General features: G+C 42.4%; 1 protein-coding gene across 12 annotated transcripts in view; it reads right to left on the bottom strand.

The window, feature by feature from the left end:
* The window catches only part of TANC1 (tetratricopeptide repeat, ankyrin repeat and coiled-coil containing 1), a 254,310-nt gene that overhangs the window by 168,530 nt on the left and 61,321 nt on the right, over positions 1-24,459 (bottom strand). For 10 of the 12 annotated variants that reach the window (XM_070357358.1, XM_070357364.1, XM_070357367.1 and 7 more), the window contains exons 2-3: positions 23,249-23,350; positions 700-779 (exon numbers count right to left, since the gene is read on the bottom strand). In XM_070357358.1, the coding sequence (XP_070213459.1) occupies positions 700-760 (61 nt within the window). In that variant the 5' untranslated portion in view covers positions 761-779; positions 23,249-23,350. Of the gene's footprint in view, positions 1-699; positions 780-23,248; positions 23,351-23,805; positions 23,928-24,459 lie in introns of those variants that run through there. The other 2 variants (XM_070357359.1, XM_070357362.1) reach the window with 2 other exon arrangements.

Here is a 24,459-nt window from a genome sequence, read left to right as displayed (position 1 = left end):
ACATGAGTTTACAGAGTGAAATGGCACATTTCAGGGCAATCAATCCATGCTAACAGATTTTTATTGTGCAACACAGGCAGATAACGTAGATTTTCTGGTGAGTGGTCACCAAAATAACCTTATAGGACTTTACCACACAGAATGCAGTGTAGAATCATACAATAACCGCATATGCACCAGAACTCTAGTACAAACGGGAGAGAAATCCAAGCCAAATTAAGTAGCTCTCATCATAATGAAAACTAGCAGCCTGGCAATCAGCGGGGCTACACCTGTTAGGGGGAAAATCTGATACTCAAAAGATGAGGACCAGTCAGCCAGCAGTTGGTCAAACATAAAATGCAAGCGTGTGTGGGAAAAGAGAAAGGGCTTTCTAGAAACCAAATTCCTAGGCACACCTGCTCTCCCTAAATGTCTATAACTCTGCCTCTGGATCTGAATGAAATGATAAAATTATGACCCTTACAAGTCTTTAGGGAAAGGATTTGGTTCAGAACCCAAACTCAATTTTCAAAGTCCCCTCCCAGAAGAAAGCACAGAAATACATTCAGGTTCTCATGGCCTCCTGGACGCTGTTTGTTCTAACCCGTATCAGTTCTCTGATCCATTCCCAAGACAATAGCAGCCTGGATTAAGCAGGGCCTTTCGGACTCAAGAACGACCATGCTTGCTCAGTTCAACTCCATCTTGGACACATACCTGTTTCCTTCTTGCTTCCCTTTCCTCCCTCTCGGCTCTTCTTCAGCACAGCCTTTAACATTTTCAACACTCCTTTGCTTCTAAAGAGAAGAGGAGGGGAAGGAAGAGGAATTAAAGATTATAAACTGGAACTGAACTTGCATACTGACACAAAAGGCAACTTGTCTTCAAACAAACAGATCACTTAGGATAAAGGTAACTTGAGTTTTACATTAATTTTCTGTGAATAAACTAACATGGGGAACTAAAAGCTAAAGACAGAGTGTTTTATAACACAATGAAGTGATCAGAAGGTCACTGTCTTTTTATAAAAGTAGGAAAAAAAAAACACAATGGTGCATTCTCAGCATTCCACATCTAATTAAGGTTATGAGGCTAAATCTGGACACATTACTGTAAGATGTCTGGCATAGGAATGTGGGTCTCCCCCGGTTCATGAAAAGAAAACATTAAGACAGAATCAAAAAGATAACAGTTAAGAAGGAAGCTACATGGTTAACGGCATGTTTTACAGGTGCTACTGATTATACAACCATAAGGAAAACATTTTGGAAGGCTAATCAGAATAAAACATAACTGAAAAACATTTGGAAAATAAATACAGTGGGAACACTTTTCAACCCTGATGTCAGGGGATCTGATCAAATAGCACACACTGCAATGGGTTTTTACCACATATAGTCAGGGCTTTGGAGGTGGGGGTGGTGAGGTAAGGAGAACAGGCCTGTGGCTGAATCCCTTCAATAATGAGCTGTATTTTTTAAGCAGGGTTATATTGAGCACATAAAAACAACACAATGGTCCAGGCCTAAGATGAAACATAAAACCACCCCTCAAGCAAGAGACAGACAAAAGGACCATTATTTTGTCAGTTAGGCTTCTTTAGCTCTCTTCCCTCCACTAACTCAGATGAGATGGCCAGACAACCCCAAACAGTAACAAATCTGAATGGGTTGTGTTACCATCACACCTTTGTTAACACACTAAGGAGAGACAGGTAGAAGAAGGCGAGTAGCTTGCTGCTGAAGAGAAAGCACAGAGGGGACAGACAACTCTTCTGCAGAAAAACTTGCCTCGTGAGCACCAATGCTTCCAAAGGCCTCGGTATAACACCCAACACAAGCACACACCACCCCAGAGTTGATTCAAGGTTTTCCACTGAGAGGGAGGAAGAGTCCCAAAGTGCGGCCATGTACAACATAAGCGCACAGGGTGACCTTTCTTATCATTGGGTCTGGGCCTGTATTTATCTTTCCAAGCCTTTTGTTTTCTTGATGAAGAAACAGAGACCCTGGGAGGCCAACTCGCCCAGGGGTCACACAGCTAATTAACAGTAGGGCCAGAATCTAAACAGCAGACTCCCAGCAAGGGTCCCCCTCCTTCCAAGGCGCTGGCCTCTCTGCTCCATGCAATGAAAGCTTTGGACAACAGCAATCAAACTAGCAAAAAAAATTAACAACTAACCAACCAACCTGAAAGATACTAGAAGAAAATATCTTAAGCAGAATTTGGAGAAAGCCACAGTGAAACTTACTGAGGGTTAAATCATCTTACAGAAAAAAAGTATTTACACACAAAAGGGGCATGGCTTAGAGCCTAATTCTTTTTTAAAAAGCTACTTGAATGGACCCTTGTGAAAAGACATGGGTTTCATGACGTGCAAGCTCTGAATTTGGAAGTGGGCCACAGTGTGCTTCCATAGGGGAACCGTGGAAGCACAGATTTCTCTTGACAGTCATGCTTGAAGCAAACAATGCAAAATGTTGTGGCATTTAAAAAAAAGGGGGGGTAGGCAAAATTAGATAATAAATACATACCTGGTAAGCACAGACATTTTCTTTTTCAAATTAAAAAACCAATCAACCAAACTTCAAGGTTTGTCATTTAGCAAAGACTACATACTAAAGAAATAAGACAAAGACAATTATCGATGGAGCCTTGCCAGCAGAGCTTGGCCAAGGCCCTCATGGAACTTTTCCCTGTGTTTTCCTGGATCACTGAACAGCTCAGGCCCCATCGTGGTGGTGAAGCTACCCCTGATTAACCACCCAGGTCTCCACCAATCGACAACAGATCTACACACCTTTTGGAATACATGTCCCACAGGCTACGGACTGGCAGACGTGGAGGTGGGCATCTCATCTCAGGTACCTTAGATACCTATTTCAAGGAGCTCAGCTGTTTTCAGCAAAGTCACATTTTCCGTATCAGTGGTCTCCAATGAAGAGGCTATCAAATATCTGCTATAAGTTTTTCTCCCATTTCTTGCTTCCCCCACTAAATAGTAACTCAATGGAAAGAACCTACATTTATATTTTAAATGATATTCAAACTGCAACATGGAGAAATTTTGATTATGTGTATGTGCATGCTCAGTCACTCGGCTGTGTCCAACTCTGCGACCCCATGGACTGTAGCCCTCCAGACTCCTCTGTCCATGAAAATTTCCAAGCAAGAATACTGGAGTGGATTGCCATTTCCTACTCCAGGAGATCTTCCTAACCCAGGGATTGAAACCATGTCTCTTGCATTGGCAAGCAGATTCTTGACCACTGTGCCATCTGGGAGGCCCCCCCTTAAATGATTGTATCTGAGTAAAAAATTAAGGACCCCTCCCAGCCCCCATACACACATAAGCTGGAAAGGAAAAAAGGAAGACTGCTCCCTGTGGGCTAAATTCTGAAATTAACACAGATCAGAGTAGAGCTATGCAAAGTCCCACTTAGTCATGGCCCAAAAGATGTAACTGGAACTTGACATACATCAACAGACCATTTAAACACTGAGCCCATCTGAAGCAAGGTGGTCAGAAACAGCAAGAGCAGTAATAAGCTGGTGGGGTCCACATTAGCAGTATCATCCAGAGAAGATTCTCTGCACACCTGATAGTATCTATGAATTCATAAGTGCATACCCCCCACATCCAGAAACAGACCCTCTAGGCTATGGTACCCAGTGCTATTTAACACTGGCATCATAACTACTTTCCCTTCTTCTGATTCTGTTCTCACTGAGCAGGGCCTCATAACCTGACTTTTTAACCTAACAACGGAGGAGGAGAGTGTGCTGGCTCTGGTCAACCCAACACAATTGCCTAGCTTGTTGGCAGATATGACTCTGGGAATAAATTAATAAACTGGTGTTCTGGCTTGAAACAAAAGCTCTCATGAGAAAGAGTTCTGCCAAAGGGAGTCACTTTGCCAAGTACCATCTATTTAAGACATAAAGAATATTAAGTTTCTGATTCCAATTAGAGGACTAAAAAAAAAAAAAAGTGGTAAATTCTCGAATGCAAATGCCACCGTGAAGCAGTCTTCTGAGAGCAGCTGCAGGACTCCTCCTGAATGACGCCTTCTGCATCACCTCCCTTCCTGTAGCAGCTTCAACTACTGTCACTGTTCATCTAAAAAGGGTGAGCACTGCCTGCTACACAAGTGAATCAGACAGAAACTATGCAAACCAGCCTTCCAGGCACAGTAATTCAGACCCAAATGATTAAATAATAAGCCCGACACCCAGAAAAGAAATTGCCAGAAAACAAAGAGACGCCAGAAGTTATCAGTTCAGTTCAGTTGTTCAGTCGCATCCGACTCTTTGCGACCCCATGAATCGCAGCATGCCAAGCCTCCCTGTCCATCATCAACTCCCGAAGTTCACTGAGACTCATGTCCATCGAGTCAGTGACGCCATCCAGCCATCTCCTCCTCTGCCGTCCCCTTCTCATCCTGCCACCAATCCCTCCCAGCATCAGAGTCTTTCCAATGAGTCAACTCTTCACATGAGGTGGCCAAAGTATTGGAGTTTCAGCTTTAGCATTAGTCCTTCCAATGAAGACCCAGGACTGATCTCCTTTAGAATGGACTGGTTGGATCTCCTTGCGGTCCAAGGGACCCTCAAGAGTCTTCTCCAACACCACAGTTCAAAAGCATCAATTCCTTGGCACTCAGCTTTCTTCACAGTCCAACTCTTACATCCATACGTGACCACTAGAAAAACCACAGCCTTGACTAGACGGACCCTTGATGGCAAAGTAATGTCTCTGCTTTTGAATATGCTAAGTTGGTCATAACTTTCCTTCCAAGGAGTAGGCGTATTTTAATTTCATGGCTGCAATCACCATCTGCAATGATTTTGGAGCTCCAAAAAATAAAGTTTGACACTGTTTCCACTGTTTCCCCATCTATTTGCTATGAAGTGATGGGACCAGATGCCATGATCTTAGTTTTCTGAATGTTGAGTTTCAAGCCAACTTTTTCACTCTCCTCTTTCACTTTCATCCAGAGGCTTTTTAGTTCCTCTTCACTTTCTGCCATAAGGGTGGTATTATCTGCGTATCTGAGGTTGTTGATATTTCTCCTGGCAACTTGATTCCAGCTTGTGCTTCTTCCAGCCCAGAGTTTCTCATGATGTACTCTGCATATAAGTTAAATAAGCAGGGTGACAATATACAGCCTTGACGTACTCCTTTTCCTATTTGGAACCGGTCTGTTGTTCCATGTCCAGTTCTGTTTCTACCTGACCTGCATATAGGTTTCTCAAAAGGCAGGTCAGGTGGTCTGGTATTCCCATCTCTTTCAGAATTTTCCACAGTTTATTGTGATCCACACAGTCAAAGGCTTTGGCATAGTCAATAAAGCAGAAGTAGATGTTTTTCTGGAACTCTCTTGCTTTTTCCATGATCCAGCGGATGTTGGCAATTTGATCACTAGTTCCTCTGCCTTTTCTAAAACCAGCTTGAACATCTGGAAGTTCACGGTTCACATACTGTTGAAGCCTAGCTGGGAGAATTTTGAGCATTACCTTACTAGCGTGTGAGATGAGTACAATTGTGCGGTAGTCTGGGCATTCTTTGGCATTGCCTTTCTTTGGGATTGGAATGAAAACTGACCTTTTCCAGTCCTGTGGCCACTGCTGAGTTTTCCAAATTTGCTGCCATATTGAGTGCAGCACTTTCACAGCATCATCTTTCAGGATTTGAAACAGCTCAACTGGAATTCTATCACCTCCACTAGCTTTGTTCGTAGTGAGGCTTCCTAAGGCCCACTTGACTTCACATTCCAGGATGTCTGGCTCTAGGTGAGTGATCACACCATCGTGATTATCTGCGTCATGAACTAAAATGGACTGGAATGGGTGAATTTAACTCAAATGACCATTATATCTACTACTGCGGGCAGGAATCCCTTAGAAGAAATGGAGTAGCCATCACGGTCAACAAGAGTCCAAATACAGTACTTGGATGCAATCTCAAAGACAGAATGATCTCTGTTCGTTTCCAAGGCAAATCATTCAATATCATAGTAATCCAAGTCTATACCCCAACCAGTAACACTGAAGAAGCTGAAGTTGAATGGTTCTATGAAGACCTACAAGACCTTTTAGAACTAACACCCAAAAAAAGATGTCCTTTTCATTATAGGGGACTGGAATGCAAAAGTAGGAAGTCAAGAAACACCTGGAGTAACAAGCAAATTTGGCCTTGGAGTACAGAATGAAGCAGAGCAAAGGCTAATAGAGTTTTGCCAAGAGAACACACTGGTCATAGCAAACACCCTCTTCCAACAGCACAAGAGAAGACTCTACACATGGACATCACCAGATGGTCAACACCAAAATCAGATTGATTATATTCTTTGCAGCCAAAGATGGAGAAGCTCTATACCGTCAGCAAAAACAAGACAGGGAGCTGACTGTGGCTCAGATCATGAACTCCTTATTGCCAAATTTAGACTTAAATTGAAGAAAGTAGGGAAAACCACTAGACCATTCAGGTATGACCTAAATCAAATCCCTTATGATTACACAGTGGAAATGAGAAATAGATTTAAGAGACTAGATCTGATAGAGTGCCTGATGAACTATAGACAGAGGTTCGTGACATTGCACAGGAGACAGGGATCAAGACCATCCCCATGGAAAAGAAATGCAAAAAAGCAAAATGGCTATCTGAGGAGGCCTTACAAATAGCTGTGAAAAGAAGAGAAGCGAAAAGCAAAGGAGAAAAGGAAAGATATAAGCATCTGAATGCAGAGTTCCAAAGAATACCAAGAAGAGATAAGAAAGCCTTCCTCAGTGATCAATGCAAAGAAATAGAGGAAAACAACAGAATGGGAAAGACTAGAGATCTCTTCAAGAACATTAGAGATACCATGGGAACATTTCATGCAAAGATGGGCTCCATAAAGGACAGAAATGGTATGGACCTAAGAGAAGCAGAAGATATTAAGAAGAGGTGGCAAGAATACACAGAAGAACTATACAAAAAAGAAGTTATCAAGTTCCTGCTAAATTAAAAGATCATACATGTAAGGATGTACTTAAAAACAAGCATGATAGGATAAAATAAGAAATACTGTCCTTTTTCACTTTACCATATTACAGATCAAGAGTCACAGGTATAACAAAAATAAACACTGGCCAAATAGAATTCCTCAATGTCTGCCACATAAAAACCTTGGCTTCTACCACACAAGTAGTATAAACATATGGTTGGATATAAATATTTAAAAATAAATACTGGAAAAAGTGGAGAACTTTGGTCCTCATTTCTTTATATATTTTTTGAGGAAGAGAGAAAAGACCAGCCTCTAGGTCACATCAACTGAAATTATCTAATGAGAGAAAATTTCCTATAATGTTCATTTAAAAGAAAATAAAATGAGCATGTGACATTATCTTCAATGATCTGAAGTCACCCAGATTTTCTTGTTTTTCTACTATCCTTCAACATCAAAGTTTCCCAAATGCCACAAATTCTTCCTTTTAAAACTCAGGAAGTTAAATCAACTATTTAGTTTACTTTTACTTCTCAGATTTCTCCTTTAACACATAAACTCTTTGGAGATAGGCATAATGTCTCCATGTTATATGTTAAATAAGCATTCTGCATAGTGACTACAATGGTATATAAAATATAACAAAAGTTATCCTAGATTTAACACTGAGATGATTTCAAAACAAGACAAAAACCTATTTCAGTCTGCAATCCCAATGGCAGTATCATAAACATGACCATTTTGTGTGAAATCACAAAGTAATACCAGCCTTCAAACCTTCCTCTTCTGGAGTGCCTTACTGCCTATTTACATTATTTCAAGTGGAATCCATGAGGCAGGGACTGTTTATTCTTGAACAGATACAAACAAAAGCCGGAACACAGTCTTCGCACCCACTCTGTTCTCAGTATTTGTTGACAGATTTAACTAGGCTGCAATGAACACAGATGAGCTATTTCCTCCAAATCAAGCAATTAAACAACATTTATAGCAGTTTATAAATTACAAAGAACATTCCTATATATTTTCATTTGCAAAGAATGCAAAAAAACTCAGTTAAATCCATGAGATACTTGGAAGGAAAATGCTGCATTTTACAATACCCTGTCATGTCCACACCTGAGTCAGCCTTAAAAATCTCAAGATAATAAAACCTTATCCAGTTATCCTGCACACCTAAACATATGCTCTTTGCTCACTCTATGGAAAGGAACTCCTTGCATCAAACCATCTACCTGACCTCACAGCAAAGCAGTCTCAGAAGGTGACTCCATTCTTCAGTCATTGAAACATGTATATTATCATATGTGAAATAGATCGCCAATCCAGGTTCGATGCATGAGACAGGGTGCTCAGGGCTGGTGCACTGGGATGACCCAGAGGGATGGGATGGGGAGGGAGGTGGGAGGGGAGTTCAGGATGGGGAACACATGTACACCCGTGGCAGATTCATGTCAATGTATGGCAAAACCAATACAATATTGTAATTAGCCTCCAATAAATAAAATAAAATAAAATTTTAAAAAAGGGGATGTAATGTATAGCATGGTGATAATAATCAATAACATTGTATTATAAGTTGGAAAGTTGCTAAGTAAATATTGAAAGTTCTCATCAAAAGAAAGGTGACGGCAACTGTGTATGGTGAAAAATGGTAACTAAACTTCCTGTGATCATTTCACAATGTATAAATTTGTCAAATCATTGTATCTTACATCAAAACAAATATAGTATTGTATGTCAATTATACTTCAAAAAATAAATAAATAAAAATAACCTACTTAATTTGTAAAAAGAAATAAAGCAAGCCAGAGTAGCAATATTTAAGAGTGAAAAACACTGGACAGTAAGACACGCATACTCATTACGAAAAAAAAAAACTTTTTTTTATTTCAGAGAAGAGAGACATCAAAAATATCCTCAATTTTAGGGACTCAAAAGATTTTCAACCTAATAAGATTTAAGACTCACCTAACACAATAGTCATGACATTTGCAGGACTGCCTTTAGAACTTTCCTTTGCACTGGCAACTTTTACTATTTATCAAAAGAAAGGAAATGGGTGACAGTGGTGATGGGTGATGGTGTCTAAAGCAGCCTATAGGATAAATAATACGGAAGGGAGCAAGCTAGAGAAAACAAAGTCGAATAGAGACCACAAAAGGAAACAGAGAGCTCTGCTAGAGGGGGCGCTGGCTGCTGCTGAAACTCATGGAAAACTGTACTGTTAATAGAAGCTTCCTGAAAGCAAGAGCCATATCTTGAGGACATTCTTTTAGAGTTCCCAGGAGGCTGGGGAGAAAAACCAACCCTTGATGAATACTTGAAATTCCAGGCGGTCTCTCTCACATTTTCCCCCATCCTGGCTAGTAGAGAAAACCTAGGAGTCAGGAGACCCGACCCTGGCATTGTGACAGGAAACAGGCCACTAGACGTCTCTAGGATGCAGATGCTTCGTCCAGGAAAGTTGCAAGAGAAGGGGTTATTGATCAAGAAATCAGAAAGCAATTGTGATGATAAGTTAAAATAGTGGCCTTTCATATGGCTTAACATGCAGAGCTGGGGAAAAGGAGATAAAGCACAGGCGAATGATGCCCTAGGATACAACAGACCTAACCATTTGGTCCTCTTTATTTGAAGTCATTCTACAAACTTTACCTTTAATTCTGCTGTTCTTTAAAATCAGGTTTGTCTTAGGCAAAAAGATGCCCAGTTTGAGTTATTAAAAGAAAAGTAAATTTACAGTCACAAGTAATGTGAATTTAAAAGAGTTCGGGGGCGGGGGGGGGGGACAAACAGAGTTCTGGGCATGAAATTTGAACTCAGATGCTTAAGTTCTGATGCCCCAAATTCAGTGCAAATTCCCTATTAGATCGAAGTCATTTTCAACCCCTATTTAAAATATTCTGTAGAAAGATACACAAGTTGTTTTGAGAAACATGTCTTTAAAAATCTGAGTCTCCTAAGCTAGTATTTCATGTTGCTAAAAAATTACTACATATAAGTTTGTTTAAAGAAGTTTTCATTTTGATAATACTTGGCAGAAGAGAAATTTTACTTTTGGAAGAAAATATGAAGAAGTTACCTGCTTCTGGCTACAAGATCCATTTTCCTATATTGTGAAGAGATTTGTTTCATTCAACTTGGAATACCATCCCCTTCAGAAAACCTTCCCAGGCCATGATAGTCAGAAGGTACCTTTAATTCCACACCTCACTTTGTACTATCAATAAAAATCACAGTGCAAAACGTTGAACTCTACAAATCTCCCATGGCACCTAAAAATGTCCCTTAGATGTAACAGACACCTAGTAAGTCTCCTTAAATGAAAGAATAGCGGGGTTGTTATGGAGGGGAAATGAAAATCAATTGCAATTCTCTCCCACAACAGATTTGGGCTAATAATGTAAGAATTCTTCTGTTACCAAGTACTAATTTCCAAGTTTATGGACAAAGTTATTTGACTTACACACGATGAACAGCACATTCCCATGGCAGGATCTGCTGTGTTATCAGGCTTTCAGAAGTACCAGCTGCAGGTAGGTTTTATTTTGGGATTTTAAATACACACACAGAAGGGATAAGTACAACAACAGAGAAGCCAAAACCTGAAATCAATACATTCTGCCTCAAACCAGGAAAGGCTGAGATAGGGAAATAACCAAGTCCAGCTGCTGCTGCTGCTGCTAAGTCGCTTCAGTCGTGTCCGACTGTGCGACCCCATAGACGGCAGCCCACCAGGCTCTGCCATCCCCGGGATTCTCCAGGCAAGAACACTGGAGTGGGTTGCCATTTCCTTCTCCAATGCATGACAGTGAAAAGTGAAAGTGAAGTCACTCAGTCATGTCCAACTCTTCGTGATCCCATGGACTGCAGCCTACCAGGCCCCTCCATCCATGGGATTTTCCAGGCAAGAGTACTGAAGTGGGTTGCCATTGCCTTCTCCGAACCAAGTGCAGAGTTCCTGGCAATTATCATTATGCCTCCCAGGTCAATGGTTCTCATACAGGATGGAGCACCAGCCTTGCAGAAAGCCCCTGCTCATCTAGAAGCTTCACCCAGGTGCTCCCCAACCAGGCACCTGCCTCCCAACCTAACAGCATGCTACCTAACTCGAGAACAAAATAACTGTGACATTATTACCATCACCACCACCATCCAGATGGCCATAGATATTTATTAGAGAAAGAAAAGGCATTTCACAAGCTCACTTAAAAAATCTATTTCAAAAGCTTCCTCTTAGAAGCCTTCCTGCTCTTATTTTAATTGCTTGTCCACCTGCCTCCTCCACTAGGCTGTGGGCCTCTGAATGGTCAGACCCTGCCAAGCTTCACCAGCACAGTTTTCTCACTTCAATATCAATGGATATATCAGAGAGGAACACAATCTGAATCCATCTCTAATTCTCAAAGGGAAAAACTGTACCTCAAAACACATTGCCAGCCTATTTAAGTAAATGTAACCTCCTTGTTTAAAATGCAAGACCCTGAGCATCAGAGGAACTTGTCCTGACTCTCCTAAGACAAGGTTACAACCCGATTTTCCAATTACAGAATAAGCACTGGGCTAGGTGTTTCATTCTGCACACATTCCTGAGTCTCCACTCTGTGCCAATCAAAGAGGGGCACAAAGTATAATATGTTGGAGGAGGAAGACAACATCATCAACAAACATGGGCAGGAAACCACAAGTCCAGGCCTCCCTTTTCTCTGTAAAGTGAAACTGAAGTCTGAGAGGAGCAGAGATGGTTCAGAGTAGCCCCTGTAGAGAAGAGGAAGGCAAGCACAAGATTAAAAGGGCAGCTCAACAGTTCTGATTGCCCAACCAAGAGCAAGACACAATGAAAGTGTGCAATTCCATCCTGCGATGCTCAGCCCCAAGGAAGAACCATCCAGAGGACAAGAGGTTTGATCGGCCATCCGGTGTTGGCAGCGCAGGTGCAACAGGAGTGGTTGGGATGCTTGTACAAGAGTACCCAGAGTGGTGTGCCATGGAAGTGAGGCTGGACAGGAAGCAACTGGAGCCCTGAGAAGAAGCACAGCCAGAGAGAACAGGGATGGTGTTTCAGAGAGATCAAAGAGCAAATACAGAGGGGTAAGTGAATGAAGAAGCTAAACAGAGGCTGTCTGATCCTCTTAATTTTAAATTCTTGGATATGGAACAATTCCAGACACTGTTAAAGCCCACATGACTGCCAACAGCACGGTTCACTGAAGTGGAACGTCCTCAAGTGAGGATCGGAAGCAAAGAAGTCAAGGAACTTGAATCTTGGCCTGGGAAAGGGTCATTCAGATGCTCCCTGCAGTAAGGGAGGCAAGGTTAAGGATATCAGCCACCACTCTAACAGCCAGTATTTACCAAAGTCTTTACCATATATCGGGTTTCCCTGGTAGCTTAGCTGGTAAAGAAGCTGCCTGCAATGCATCCTGCATTGGTTCGATTTCTGAGTTGGGAAGATCCCCTGGAGAAGGGAATGGCTACCCACTCCAGTATTCTGGCCTGGAGAATTCCATGGACAGAGGAGCCTGGCAGGCTACAGCCCATGGGGTTGCAAAGAGTCAGACACGACTGAGTGACTTTCACTTTCCTTTCTTTACTGTCTATCAGTTAAGTGGAAGAGTTTTATATTCTTCAGCAACCTCATTTTTAAAATCTTTAAAAAATCATTTATGGGACAGTCTCACTGATTCTTTTTTATAAATAAGAACACAAAGAAAGGCTTAAAGAAATGAACAACTTCCCCAAGGTTACACAATTCATAAAGGCGAAGCTGGGACTTGAACCCAGCTCTGACTTGAAAGCTCAGGCTCTGAATTGCTACCTCCCAAGTCCTCAATGAACCAGGGAGAGGGGAGCTAGGAAGGTGACCCGGAAAACACAGAATACAAGTCTCAAAGACAAAGTGGCTTTTGCATGAGGGTGACAAAGTACAGCTGTTATGGATCCAGCTGAGGAGAGCTGGGGAAAAAGCCAATGCCAGGCCACAGTAGCCATGAGGCCAAAGCCCGTGCAGCACCACCTAGGCTGTGGCTATGAAGCTCAATCTCTGCATGTGGTCCCACCCTTTCTCACACAGCTCCACGGAGGGGGTGACCAGACCACAGGACACTGTCCTATGTAAGGTTCACAGTAACTGGAGACCCCAGTCCCAATCCTCATAAAGGCGATTAGCTCCTTAACAGCCACCCTGATTACATCTTCTCTTTTCCCTTCTCCTTCCTGTGAAGTTTTCCACTTATATCATACAACAGAGTTATGAACCGCAACTCACATGGGCCACCTTCTTGATGTGTGACAATGACAGCTCCCTGAGTAAAGGTAGGAGGCCTCGCGTTATTAACTAGATGACCTTGGGCAAGTTATTTCGCCTTTCACTGGCTCATCCGTCTAACGGGAACACCGCTTCCCTTCCCGTTTGACAGGGTAATATCAAGTCTCTTCCACCTCTAGGTGCTATCATTGCAAAGGGGGAGCTTTATTTCTTGTTCACAGGGCCACTGTAATCACAGCAGCTGATAAACCATCACCACAGATGAAAAAGGAACTCCTCTAAGGAGTCTATGGCATGGGCTGATGATAAGTCTTGAGTATGAAAGGAGAAGCGATCCTGAAGACATGTCAGGAAGTCCATTTTTTCCCAAAAAGTGTTAACAGGCACTCAATCAATCAGTGCCAGCTGAATGAAGCCTGGTATTATAAATCTAAAGAAATTAAATTTTTTAAATTGCACTGCATCTGGCCTCAAAGCGAAAAAGGTCAGACAACTTCAAAGATGCCCTGTGAAAGGCAGCTATTCATTACACCAAGATTTCTTGCTTATGGCGCTGACAGACGGATCTTTCACTTAAAGCTTCAGAATATAAGATGTCAAAATCCCTCCTCCGCTTCTGTCAGAGCTTGCTATGATGCTCTGAACAAGGTTATAACCTCCCCAGGACTTAATTTCATTAGGTTAGGGATTCTCAATACCCATGTAGTTTGCTTTTTTTTTTTTTTTTTCAGACTCCCCCAGGTGATTCTGATGTACAGCCAGCAACACGCATTTAGGACTAATTATATTTCAGGCCCTGCTCTAAGCACTTTATATATATAGTCATTTAATCCTCACACCAGCCCTCTACAGAAGGTGCTATCAGTATCTCCATTCTACTGGGGCAGAGAAGCTGGAACTTGCCCAGAGTCATGAAGCTCATGAGGGCCCATCCAGGCAGTTGGGCTCCAGAGCCTGACCATGTAGTCCTATCCCATGCCTCCTTTTTGGATAAAAGCGAGAGAATAGCTCCCAGGGGCCTGGTGAGGTGGTGACACACACATACCTGCCACCCCCACCCCATGCCTCAAATCGTTCTTGGAAAAGAAAATCTATCTCTATCCCTTATCTTGAAAAAGACACCTACTGTCCACTCCCTCAAGTTCTGCTAGGCACCCAATCAGAGTTATTTCAAACTACCGTGTTGTTGATATGTATGATCTGGAAGCATCACACAAGATACATGCAAAAAAATGAGCACACTCAAGCTCACAGGTGGAAAATACTGGGAGATGGGCCATACTGTTGATGAAGAAGATACTTTGGGGCAGAGACCTCCGTGTCACATAGGCAATGCTTCCCCCATTCCAAACACTTACCCAGAAATAAGAAACTATGCTATTCAAGAGGAACTCAAAAAACATCTCCCCATTCTCACTAGAATGAACTGAATGAAGCTTGTTAAAAAGTGATCGGCTGGGGCAAGGAATGGCCTTGTGCCCAAGTTCTCCTCTGGACAGTTTTACACAGTCCAGTTAATGTAACATGGTCTTAACCTTGGACATCAAAGTTCTAAAATAAATTAGGCAATGCCGGTGACAATGCAGTAGCGAGCCAAATCAAATACACAGGTGTCACACTTGTGCATCATATGAGCATTCTCTCTTCCCACAGCTAAGGCAAGTATATCAACATACGGATCAAGGGGCTCTTATCTGAAATTTGTAAGGAAAACCATTCTGGGCCATAAACATTTGGTTGCAATTCAGTTCAGTCACTCAGTCGTGTCTGACTCTTTGTGACACCATGGACTGCAGCACGCCAGGCTTCCCTGTCCACCACCAACTCCTGGAGCCTACTCAAACTCATGTCCATCGAGTCGGTGATGCCATCCAACCATCTCATCCTCTGTCGTCCCCTTCTCCTCCTGCCTTCAATCTTTCCCCACACAGGGTTTTTTCCAATAAGTCGGTTCTTCACATCAGGTGGCCCAAGTATTGGAGTTTCAGCTTCAGCATCAGTCCTTCCAATGAATACTGATTGCAGTACACAGTCTCAAACTGCGACTGCCACAGGGCCCATGAGAAAGGTCACGTGGGAATGTGCGCTCAGCCGCTCCAGTCAGGCTCTTTATGATTCTATGGACTAGAGCCCATCAGGGTCCTCTGTCCATGGGATTCTCCAGGCAAGAATACCGGAGTTGCCATGCCCTCCTCCAGGGATCCTCCCAACCCAGGGATTAAACCTGTATTTCTTGCATTGCAGCTGGATTCTTTACCGCTGAGCCACCAGGGAAGCCCCATGTGAGAATGGGCATTGGCTTTATTTTTTAATCCACTCCAACCGCCCCCAAATGGGGGAATACCAGAGTTCCAGATGATAAAATTCAAAGACAACTCATGCTAGGAAACAAAAGCCAAACATGTAGAGGAGACCATTTTTTCTTTTTTTTTAATATTAACAAATCCAGGCTCAAAGGAAGAAAGGAAAGACACAAGGGTGCCATCCAAGTCAGGAGTATCTGACCTTTTAAGTGCCATGGGCTGCCTCAGCAATCTAGAGCCTCTAATCAGAATGTTTCTGAGTGATTTTGACACAGAAAATGCAATTACAGAGAAAATCAATTATACTGAAGCAGACATCAAAATATTTAAAAAGCAAATCTGTGATAATAGTAATGTGTGCTTCTTAACGCATAAATAACATGACACAGCAGCAGGTCTAAGAGCTACTGTAGTTTCCTGAGTGGTGATAGGCATAATTGATAGCTTAAACTACCTCCCTCAAAATGATACAAAAGTCTATAATTTCTATGTGCCAAAGCCACAGGTGCTACTCTTATTCCATAGTTTATTCTCCCTTTCATGATTAAAGGAAAAACTACATTTTGGCTACAGTATAGCTAAATTTGCATTTTTCTCCACTCATCGAAGTTCAGAGACCCTCTGCAGTGCATCTAATGACCCTAAGAGTTTGGGACCCTTACCCAGAGAATCAGGATCAGACCCAACAGAACAATTACTCTGACTTGCCAAAAGCTCTGCAAATAGCCCAGGAGTTTCTAGAGAAACAGTAGCTCACTTTTATCCCACTCCTGGAACCACTGAAATACAGGAAATTAAATGGTAATTTACTGATTGGCACATATTAGCAGGATTGGGAACTCCACAAAGACATCACCCCTAACAATTATATGCCAAGTTCCATGGTTAATTTTCACAGTAGTCTGTAAAAGTTCTATTTAACAAGAAAGTCCATCACCACCAAATTACTAACAACAGCTTGCCTGGCATCACAAGAGAGATACCTATGGAAATTTAGTGTGAGACAACATACAAAAGCATGAAAGTCAGGGTGAATATTAGGGACAAGTGTGTTTTATATTGGTTTTATTTTCTTGAATTCTCTTCTTATCCTTTTAAAAAGTATTTAAGCTCTAATATGTATGGCCTTCCCATGAATTGGACCAGGCTTCCACGTGAGACTGGTACCCAAGGCGTGGCCTCTTCCGCCCCCACTGCTTCATACAACCAGGCCACTCACCAGATGCGTGCCTTCATGGGGGATGCCCTAAGAAGATAAATATCATTCAGAGTCCAAAATACACGGACTCACATTGGGCCACTGCCAGTTTCTCATGGATCCTGGGTAACTGAGACGGTTTTTGTTTTCATGGTTAGGACCTACAAACAACAGCTGCAAAAGTGTAATACTTTTTCTAGACTAATAAAATTACCTAAATCTGGCTCACTGTTTCAGCTGTGGCAGCAGCCAAACTTCCCAGAAAGATGCAAGCCCTGTATGGTTTCCAGAAGATCTGTGATGGGAGCTCTGAGCTAAACCAGAGGCATTCAAACCCAACCCAACAGCAAAAGATACATTACCTAAATTCTGAATTACAGGATAATTGCTATGCGTGGAGATTACAAACATTACTTTTAGGAGTCAGATAAAACTTTAATCAAACCTATAAAGTTCAAGCACACTTGAAGTTATGTGACATGCCATATATGAACATCAGATTTTTTTCTCTAAAACACAGTGAAAGGTTCAATTAAAGCCCTTAACTCTGCAGGGAAGCCTTTGATCAAAGATTCTGTCACCACCTCTCAACACATACAGACAGTATGAAACATATCTCAGACCTAAGGAACAAAATCAGTATTGTGAAGTGGCGTGGAAACCACACATACATATACACAGAGATCATGCTCCTTTCAAGTCGGGAGGACGGGGGCGGGCACAGGGAAATGAGTTGCAGAAACTACAGCTTCCAAACTGAAAAGGTTCCTTAGACACAGTACATGAACACAGCTATCAAATTATTTTCTAAATATAAGTGTGTGGTCCCAATGCCTTCTTTAAGGAAAAACAGCTTCATTAGAACCCAGTGGAAAACTGGAACACTTTTCTTGAATGACTCTGAATTAAAGACAGTGGATACAAAACCGTTTTAGATAAAACGAAGATGTTGCACAGATGTTATAAGTTGTCATGGTCTTACTAAAACATCTTTCTGCCACAGCAAAATATGAGTCTGCAACAGAGCTGGATATAAAATAATAAATATCTGTCCCTTGTCTTTATGTAATCCAACTTCCCAAGCTGACTCCCTTCTGCATCCTCAGAAACCTAATAAAGCCCATATTTCAATGTACTGATAATTCACTGAAAACCACAAAGCCATTCATCTCCAACTCAGACTTAAGTTATGATTTTTTTTGCAATTATCTCTTCTTATCAATACTGTAAATCTGTAACAAACAAAAGGCCTTTACTCCACAAATCTAACAGACCACCATAAAAATAACAGCCAAGGTGGGAACACAAATGCACCCCATAGTAAGTATGGTTATGTCTTTCACTGTGAATAATCTGGTTTAGTCCTCACAATGAGGAGGTCAGAACTGCAATTGTGCTGACAGATAAAGAAATTAAGGGTCAGAGAAACTTCACAGCCTGCCCCTAGCCACACCTTCCCTCTTTTAAAAAAAAAAAATTTATTTTTAATTGGAGGATAATTGCTTTACAATATTGTGTTTGTTTCTGCCATATATCAACTTGAATCGGCCACAGGTTTACGTACGTCCCCTCCCTCGTGAGCCTCCCTCCCATCTCAAGGCCCATCCCGCCCCTCTAGGATGTCACAGAGACTGGGTTTGAGCTCCCTGTGTCATACAGCCAATTTCCACTTGTATCTATTTTACATATATTAATGTATATATTTCAATGCTACTCTCTCAATTCATCCCACACTTTCCTTCTCAACATAGCACTCCTTGGAGGAAAGAACACTAGACCCTCACTTTTGATATCCTGAGCCTTGGACCCCAAGATTAAATGATGCATAAAACCAGCCTCTGTGGCACAGCATAGGGCCTAAAGATAGGACATATAAAACTAATTGTTTCTGTGGAATTTAGAAACCATTCAACTTTCACTAAAGCGGACCCTCCCCTTAGAGAAACTTGTTACCAAAAAGGAGAACTATGATGGAAAACAAAGAACATTTCCTTCTTGGAACAGGGCAAAAGGAGAGACCTATAGGAAAACAAAATACAGAACTGTCTGTGCCAGGACTGTGTCCAAGTCCATCCTCGCAAGATCAGTTAAACAGAATAAACCTCATTAGAACTCTGCTTTAATTCACCTGCCTAGTCTTAAATATGTGGGCTTCATAGATGATATCTTCATCTACTCCAAAACAGTTACATTCAGAACTATTAATAATAGCAAAAATCAGATCTGCATATACTATCCTCATTATCAAGGTTTTTACTTGGGTCTTTTCTGCCTTTACTACTTTAAGCACATGAATGATTCAATCAACATGATCAAAGGTCCAGAAGAGTTTATATTTTCACATGTTGTTATTTATAACCTAAAAAGGAGAGGCTCATCTGAGCTAGCCAGTTATCAACTCCCACAACTTCTTCAATTTTTCCAAACAGAATTTCTTAAAAGTGTCACTGAATTTTAAAGCACCTTCCCATAAAAACCCTTCGAGGGTAAGGAGCATGACCCCACCGTCCTAAGCTCGGGCTACTTAGCCAATATGCAGCTAATAAAAAAAATCAGGGGTTGAAACCAGACAAAGCCACAGAAGACACAGACCATGGTTTTTCCATTTAAGGGTCTTGTCTTTATCGCTTACTATGTAAAAAAAGAAATACACACATACATATATGGTGATACACAAATTTGGAAAAGTCCCTGATGCTGGGAAAGACTAAGGGCAGAAGAAGAGGGCGATGGGATGAGATGGTTGGATGGCATCACTGACTCAAAGGACATAAGTCTGAGCAAACTCCAGGTGATAGTGAAGGATGGGGGAGCCTGGCGAGCTACCTGCCGCCCACGGGGTCACAAAGAGTCAAACACGACTTAGCAACTAAACAAGAGCAACACGATTTTGAGTAAAACCCAGTTCCTGCCCTGAACACAGCTATCCTACTCACCAGACAGAAATCTAAATCTGTGGCATCATGGGAACAGAACAAGTCAGAGTGGCATGATGGTGAAGGTTTTGGAGCCACGGAGACCAATCCATGGGTTTAAAATCCCCAAACCCTAACTCTACTATGCTTCACCTTCCCTATGATCCTGGGCCTGAAACTTAAACACTCTATATCTTAGAATCCTAATTCGTAACAGAGATGACATACCACAAAGTAACTTTAAGAATTAAAATCTTAATTTTAAACATGACAAGTGCCTAGAACTACGCCTAGCAAGAAATACACACTACATAGGTGGTTGTGACGGTCTCATGTTATTCCATCTGCATATTATATCGGCCCAACTACAACTTCTAAAGCCCAATTAAATGTCAGTGGAATGGGCTTTCCCTTTTTCTGTTTAGGATATTAAAATGATAGGGCTTTATCGCCAATAACAATCGGAGCTGACTGAGGGAGGGTGAAGGATGAGTCACACATTTTTGCCTTGAATAGTGCCAATGACCACAGTGGGAAAAGCAGACAGAAGCTGGGGGTGAGGGGACTTGGGGAGGTGGAGAGTGGAAAGCAGGCAACAATTAGGAGGAAAATGAGTTCAGTTTGGATATCTCAAAAGTACATATGAGTCATCCAAGTAGAACTTTCCAAAAGATTGTTTGAGACAGGGTGAACTTGGAGAAAGACCTGGGGGTCATTAGCATGTGGGTGGTGGCTAAAGCCATGGAAACACAGAAGTCACACAAAGAAGCTTAGCAGACTAAAAGCAAAGCACCAAGGATGCAAGCCCAGGGAGTGTGCACACTTACTGGCAGGCACAGTAGGACCTAGGAAGAAATGAAAGGGAGAAAAGTAGGAAAAATGCAAAGGAACCCAAAGGAGAAAGTTTCAAACGAGGAATGGGAGTGATCAGTAGGTCAAGAGCTACAGAAAAGTCTTGTCACAAGTCCTCTTAGAGGCCATCTGTAACCTTAGGAGCAGTTTCTGTGAGGTTGAGGTGATGGAAACCAGATGACAGGTCGTCAGTAAGATCTCTGCCTAAATGGTGAAATTCTTTGATTTCAAAATAGAAACTCACTGTTCTCCAAACCCACAAAATATTAAAACCTCAAACAACTGATTACAAGGTGTTTTTTTTTCCCCCCAGAGAAAGGGAAATTTGCAAAAGAGACCCAGTCAAAAACCACAAAAGCCAGTTAACATGATCTTTGCTATTAAGCTCCTATCTATTTCCTTGAAGCTGGTCCTCAAGGAGAGAGAAAAGAAAAATTAGCTTAATTCTCTACCACCCAAAAACTGGAGGAGGGGAAAAAGGGTCTAACTTACTAGATAAATTTCCTGTCCAATAATTCTCCAAGGGCAATGCATATAAATTGCTATTTCAACATTACCTAGAGAAATGTGTTGCCACAAGTCGGGAGAGACTTTGGTTTCAATATGCAAATCCCTGCATACTTTGGTAAAATTCCATTTAAGCAGAGTCCCACCTGGATTTCTAAATAAGCCTGAGCTCTTGTTAAATTTAGTAGATTGTTCCTCAACATCATTTTCTTCATTCTTTGTATACTTATAACTGTAGAAAGTGCTTTCCTAGGCAATTTTAAATAAAAGTTATAAAATGGTTCTATGATGCAAATTATAGCACTACAAGGGACTGTTTGGCTTGGCAGTATAAACTGGTAAAACTAGTTAGCAGACTTCAAAAATTATTCCCCCAAAACATCTGCTCAGGCTAGAAAGAAGTTTTTGTTTTTTTTTTTAAGTCTACTCCACATACAAGAATTTATACACCATCACCTCTTGAGAAGCTTAAAACGCGTGCACGCGTGCACACACACACACACATACACAGATAGATAGCAAGTGAACAACAACAAATCTAAGTTGTGTCCAACTCTTGTGGCCCCATGAGCTACAGCCCACCAGGCTGCTTTGTCCATGGGATTTTCCAGTCAAGAATACTGGAGTGGGTTGCCATCTCCTCTTCCAGAGGATCTTCCCAACCCAGGAATCAAACCCACATCTCCTGCATTGACAGGTGGATTCTTTATAACTGAGCCACCAGGGCAGTCTAGGTAAGTGGGTAGGTAGGTAGGTATATACACAGCAGGGACACTCTCTCCATCCCCCTATTTCCAGTTCAGTAGGCCTAGGGCGACTCCCAGTATCTTAATTTTTAAAACCTCAAGGGAGATTATAATGTGTCCTCCCCTGACATGCTCCTGTTGAGAAGCTTTTATGTTTTGGCAGGATCCGCCAAAGCAAGGGGGGGCAGACAGGGGGGATGGCAACTGTCCACTGCCTCATGGACGAGCAAGACACAGTCAGAAAGGTGACTGCAGAATACGAAGTCCTGCGAGCAAGCCACACTGGACAGATGGCAGAGTGCATCTGCACATCGCATGGACGTCTCAAGAACACTCAGGCTGGAAGCAGCTTTAACCCTGACCCCGCCTCCTAGGGAAGAGTGTTTCCAACACCCACAGAGAAGAGATCCAGGGCAGAGCCTTCATTCCCCGAGTCAACAGTTCTGTCCTGGGCCTCCTGGGGACTTCTGCTCCACAGCCTCAACTGAGAGCATCGGAGCATGAATAACAACAGTCCTCCAAGCTGTGCCCACTCAGGATGGGACTGGAGACTCCGTTCTCAGTCAGTTCTCTCTCCTTAAAGGAAAGAGGGAATACTTGAGTCCTACTACACGCTACACACTGGAGACAGCAAATACAAATGAAAAGGTGTACAGACCAAAAATCTTACCCATCAGGAACCTCCAGTCTCAAACACCTTGCATTAGGTACTTTTGTTTCACGATTTACATGTAAGATAGCAGTACAGGAAAACCACAGTCCAGGAGATGTTCAGCAACGTGTTTAAAGTTCTTAAGGCCACAAGAAGCCTCCCTGAAACCCAGGAGGGGAGTAACTCCAAACAGGTTAACAAGACAGCATGTAGAGCAGATGAGAGATGGAACCCAAGCTGTTGTAACTGGTATGGCACTAAAAAGGCAGCCTGGGAAGACGTCTGGGTAAGGTAGGTGTAGACGTCCCTTTATTTGTCTCCTGGTAACTATGGGGAAGTTCATATTAATTATTAAACTTCAAAAGCTATTCACAAGAATTGGGGACGAGAAAAATGATAAAGAAGTAAACATCACAATATATTCATCTATTGAATCATTCTGTTGTACACCTAAAACTAACGCTACATGTCAACTACAACTCAATTTTTAAAATATATCAAAAACAGACAGCAGGCTGACACCATTAAAAATCTAAAAAATTTTATCAGTTCTACTGATACAATATTTTTGGTGCCCCCCCAAACCCTGAAATGGGCACCAAAAAAGGTCAGAAAGATTTTTAAAGAATGTTATCAACACATCCCTATTACTAAGAGTTCTTCAACATAAGTAATTAAGTCATGGATTTTTTTTTTTCCAATTCTTCTTAAATTTCTTTGAATAAAAAACCAATTTACCTTCAAAAGCCACAGAATTTTTCAGAAAATAACATACTGTGGAAAACTTGTATACTTTGTAGAAATACAGCTTTTCCCTGGGTCTCACTCACCTTGCCTCACCCCAGACTCCACTTGCTGGCAACAGAGAGCAGCTGTCTCACTCGGGGGAAACCCCGAACGGATCAGGCGACTACAGCAAGATGGAACAAGAACTGAAAAAAGAAAAACCAGTCAGTATACTCGTCCTATGACACCAGAAGCACAGAGTTCATAAAACCAGCTACAACCAGGACTTCAGAAAAAGCCATGATGGACAGGAAAAGCCATCAGTATATACATACTTTAAACAGGGGAACAAGGTGATGGGCTGGCAAACCAAGAAAACTCATTCCTCCTCCTGACAACCTCTGCCCAGGCTGACCAGGGACTGTCACTGAAAGCCTCGTCTTGAGCAAGGTACTACAGCATTCAAACTACCTTCTCTAGCTTGGGTTTTCTCTTCAGCTGATACTAATAAGTTTGCAGCCCAACACAAGCGTCTCAAAGGTTTCAGACAATGAGCCCAGAACCTTACTAAGGCACTCATGGTGCTGAAGTTCTCCAGAATATTTTCTTCCCATATTTCCTGCCTCACCCCTCACAGGTCCCGGTTCTTTAAACGACTCACCGTTTCCGAACACACCGCCTAATCTCACACCTTTGCTCTCCCTGTTCCCTCATCCAGAGACACCGCCCCCACTCCGGAGATTAGTCATCCTCCAAACACAGCTCAAGTACCCCCTGCATGCCCGGCCTACCCCCACAGCACCTCGCCTCTGCACACAAAGCCCCTCGCAGGCACCTGTGTCCTAGCGCCTGCTTCCCTCTGCCTTGACCCCGCCCCTCCTCCCCAGCTGGCCCCTCTACCACCCTCCTGTTCTTCTCACAAGGAGAGGCACATGCCAAGGCATGTTTGTTCCTTGAAGGATTTCCAACAAGAGGTTCTCTGTGACTGACTCGGAGTCCATTTCCCTGGGAAATATTCTTCTTACTGCTACTCTGGTCCTGGAAGATGTTCTTTTTCAAGAGTGCTATCCAAGCTCCAACACAGCGACAACCGGGCTCTTGCCCAACTCAGTCCCCTCACAGCAAGGCTGCCGGGCATCACTGCCAAAGAGGATGGATCATGTGTAGTCACGCTGGGGCCGATGAAACCACCTTGGCAGGGCCCCGGAGTGTAATAGGTTCGTGCATGCAAAGGCTGGGCGGAGACCTCTTTCTCCGTTAAGTCTGTTTGATGAGGAGCTCTATAAGACATGCCACGCCCTCATCCCCCCACCAC

Source organism: Bos mutus, chromosome 2 (assembly GCF_027580195.1).
Source record: "Bos mutus isolate GX-2022 chromosome 2, NWIPB_WYAK_1.1, whole genome shotgun sequence".
Lineage (NCBI taxonomy): Eukaryota > Metazoa > Chordata > Mammalia > Artiodactyla > Bovidae > Bos > Bos mutus.
The sequence above is the reverse complement of the archived record's forward strand: the minus strand, read 5'-3'. Positions and strand labels throughout refer to the sequence as shown.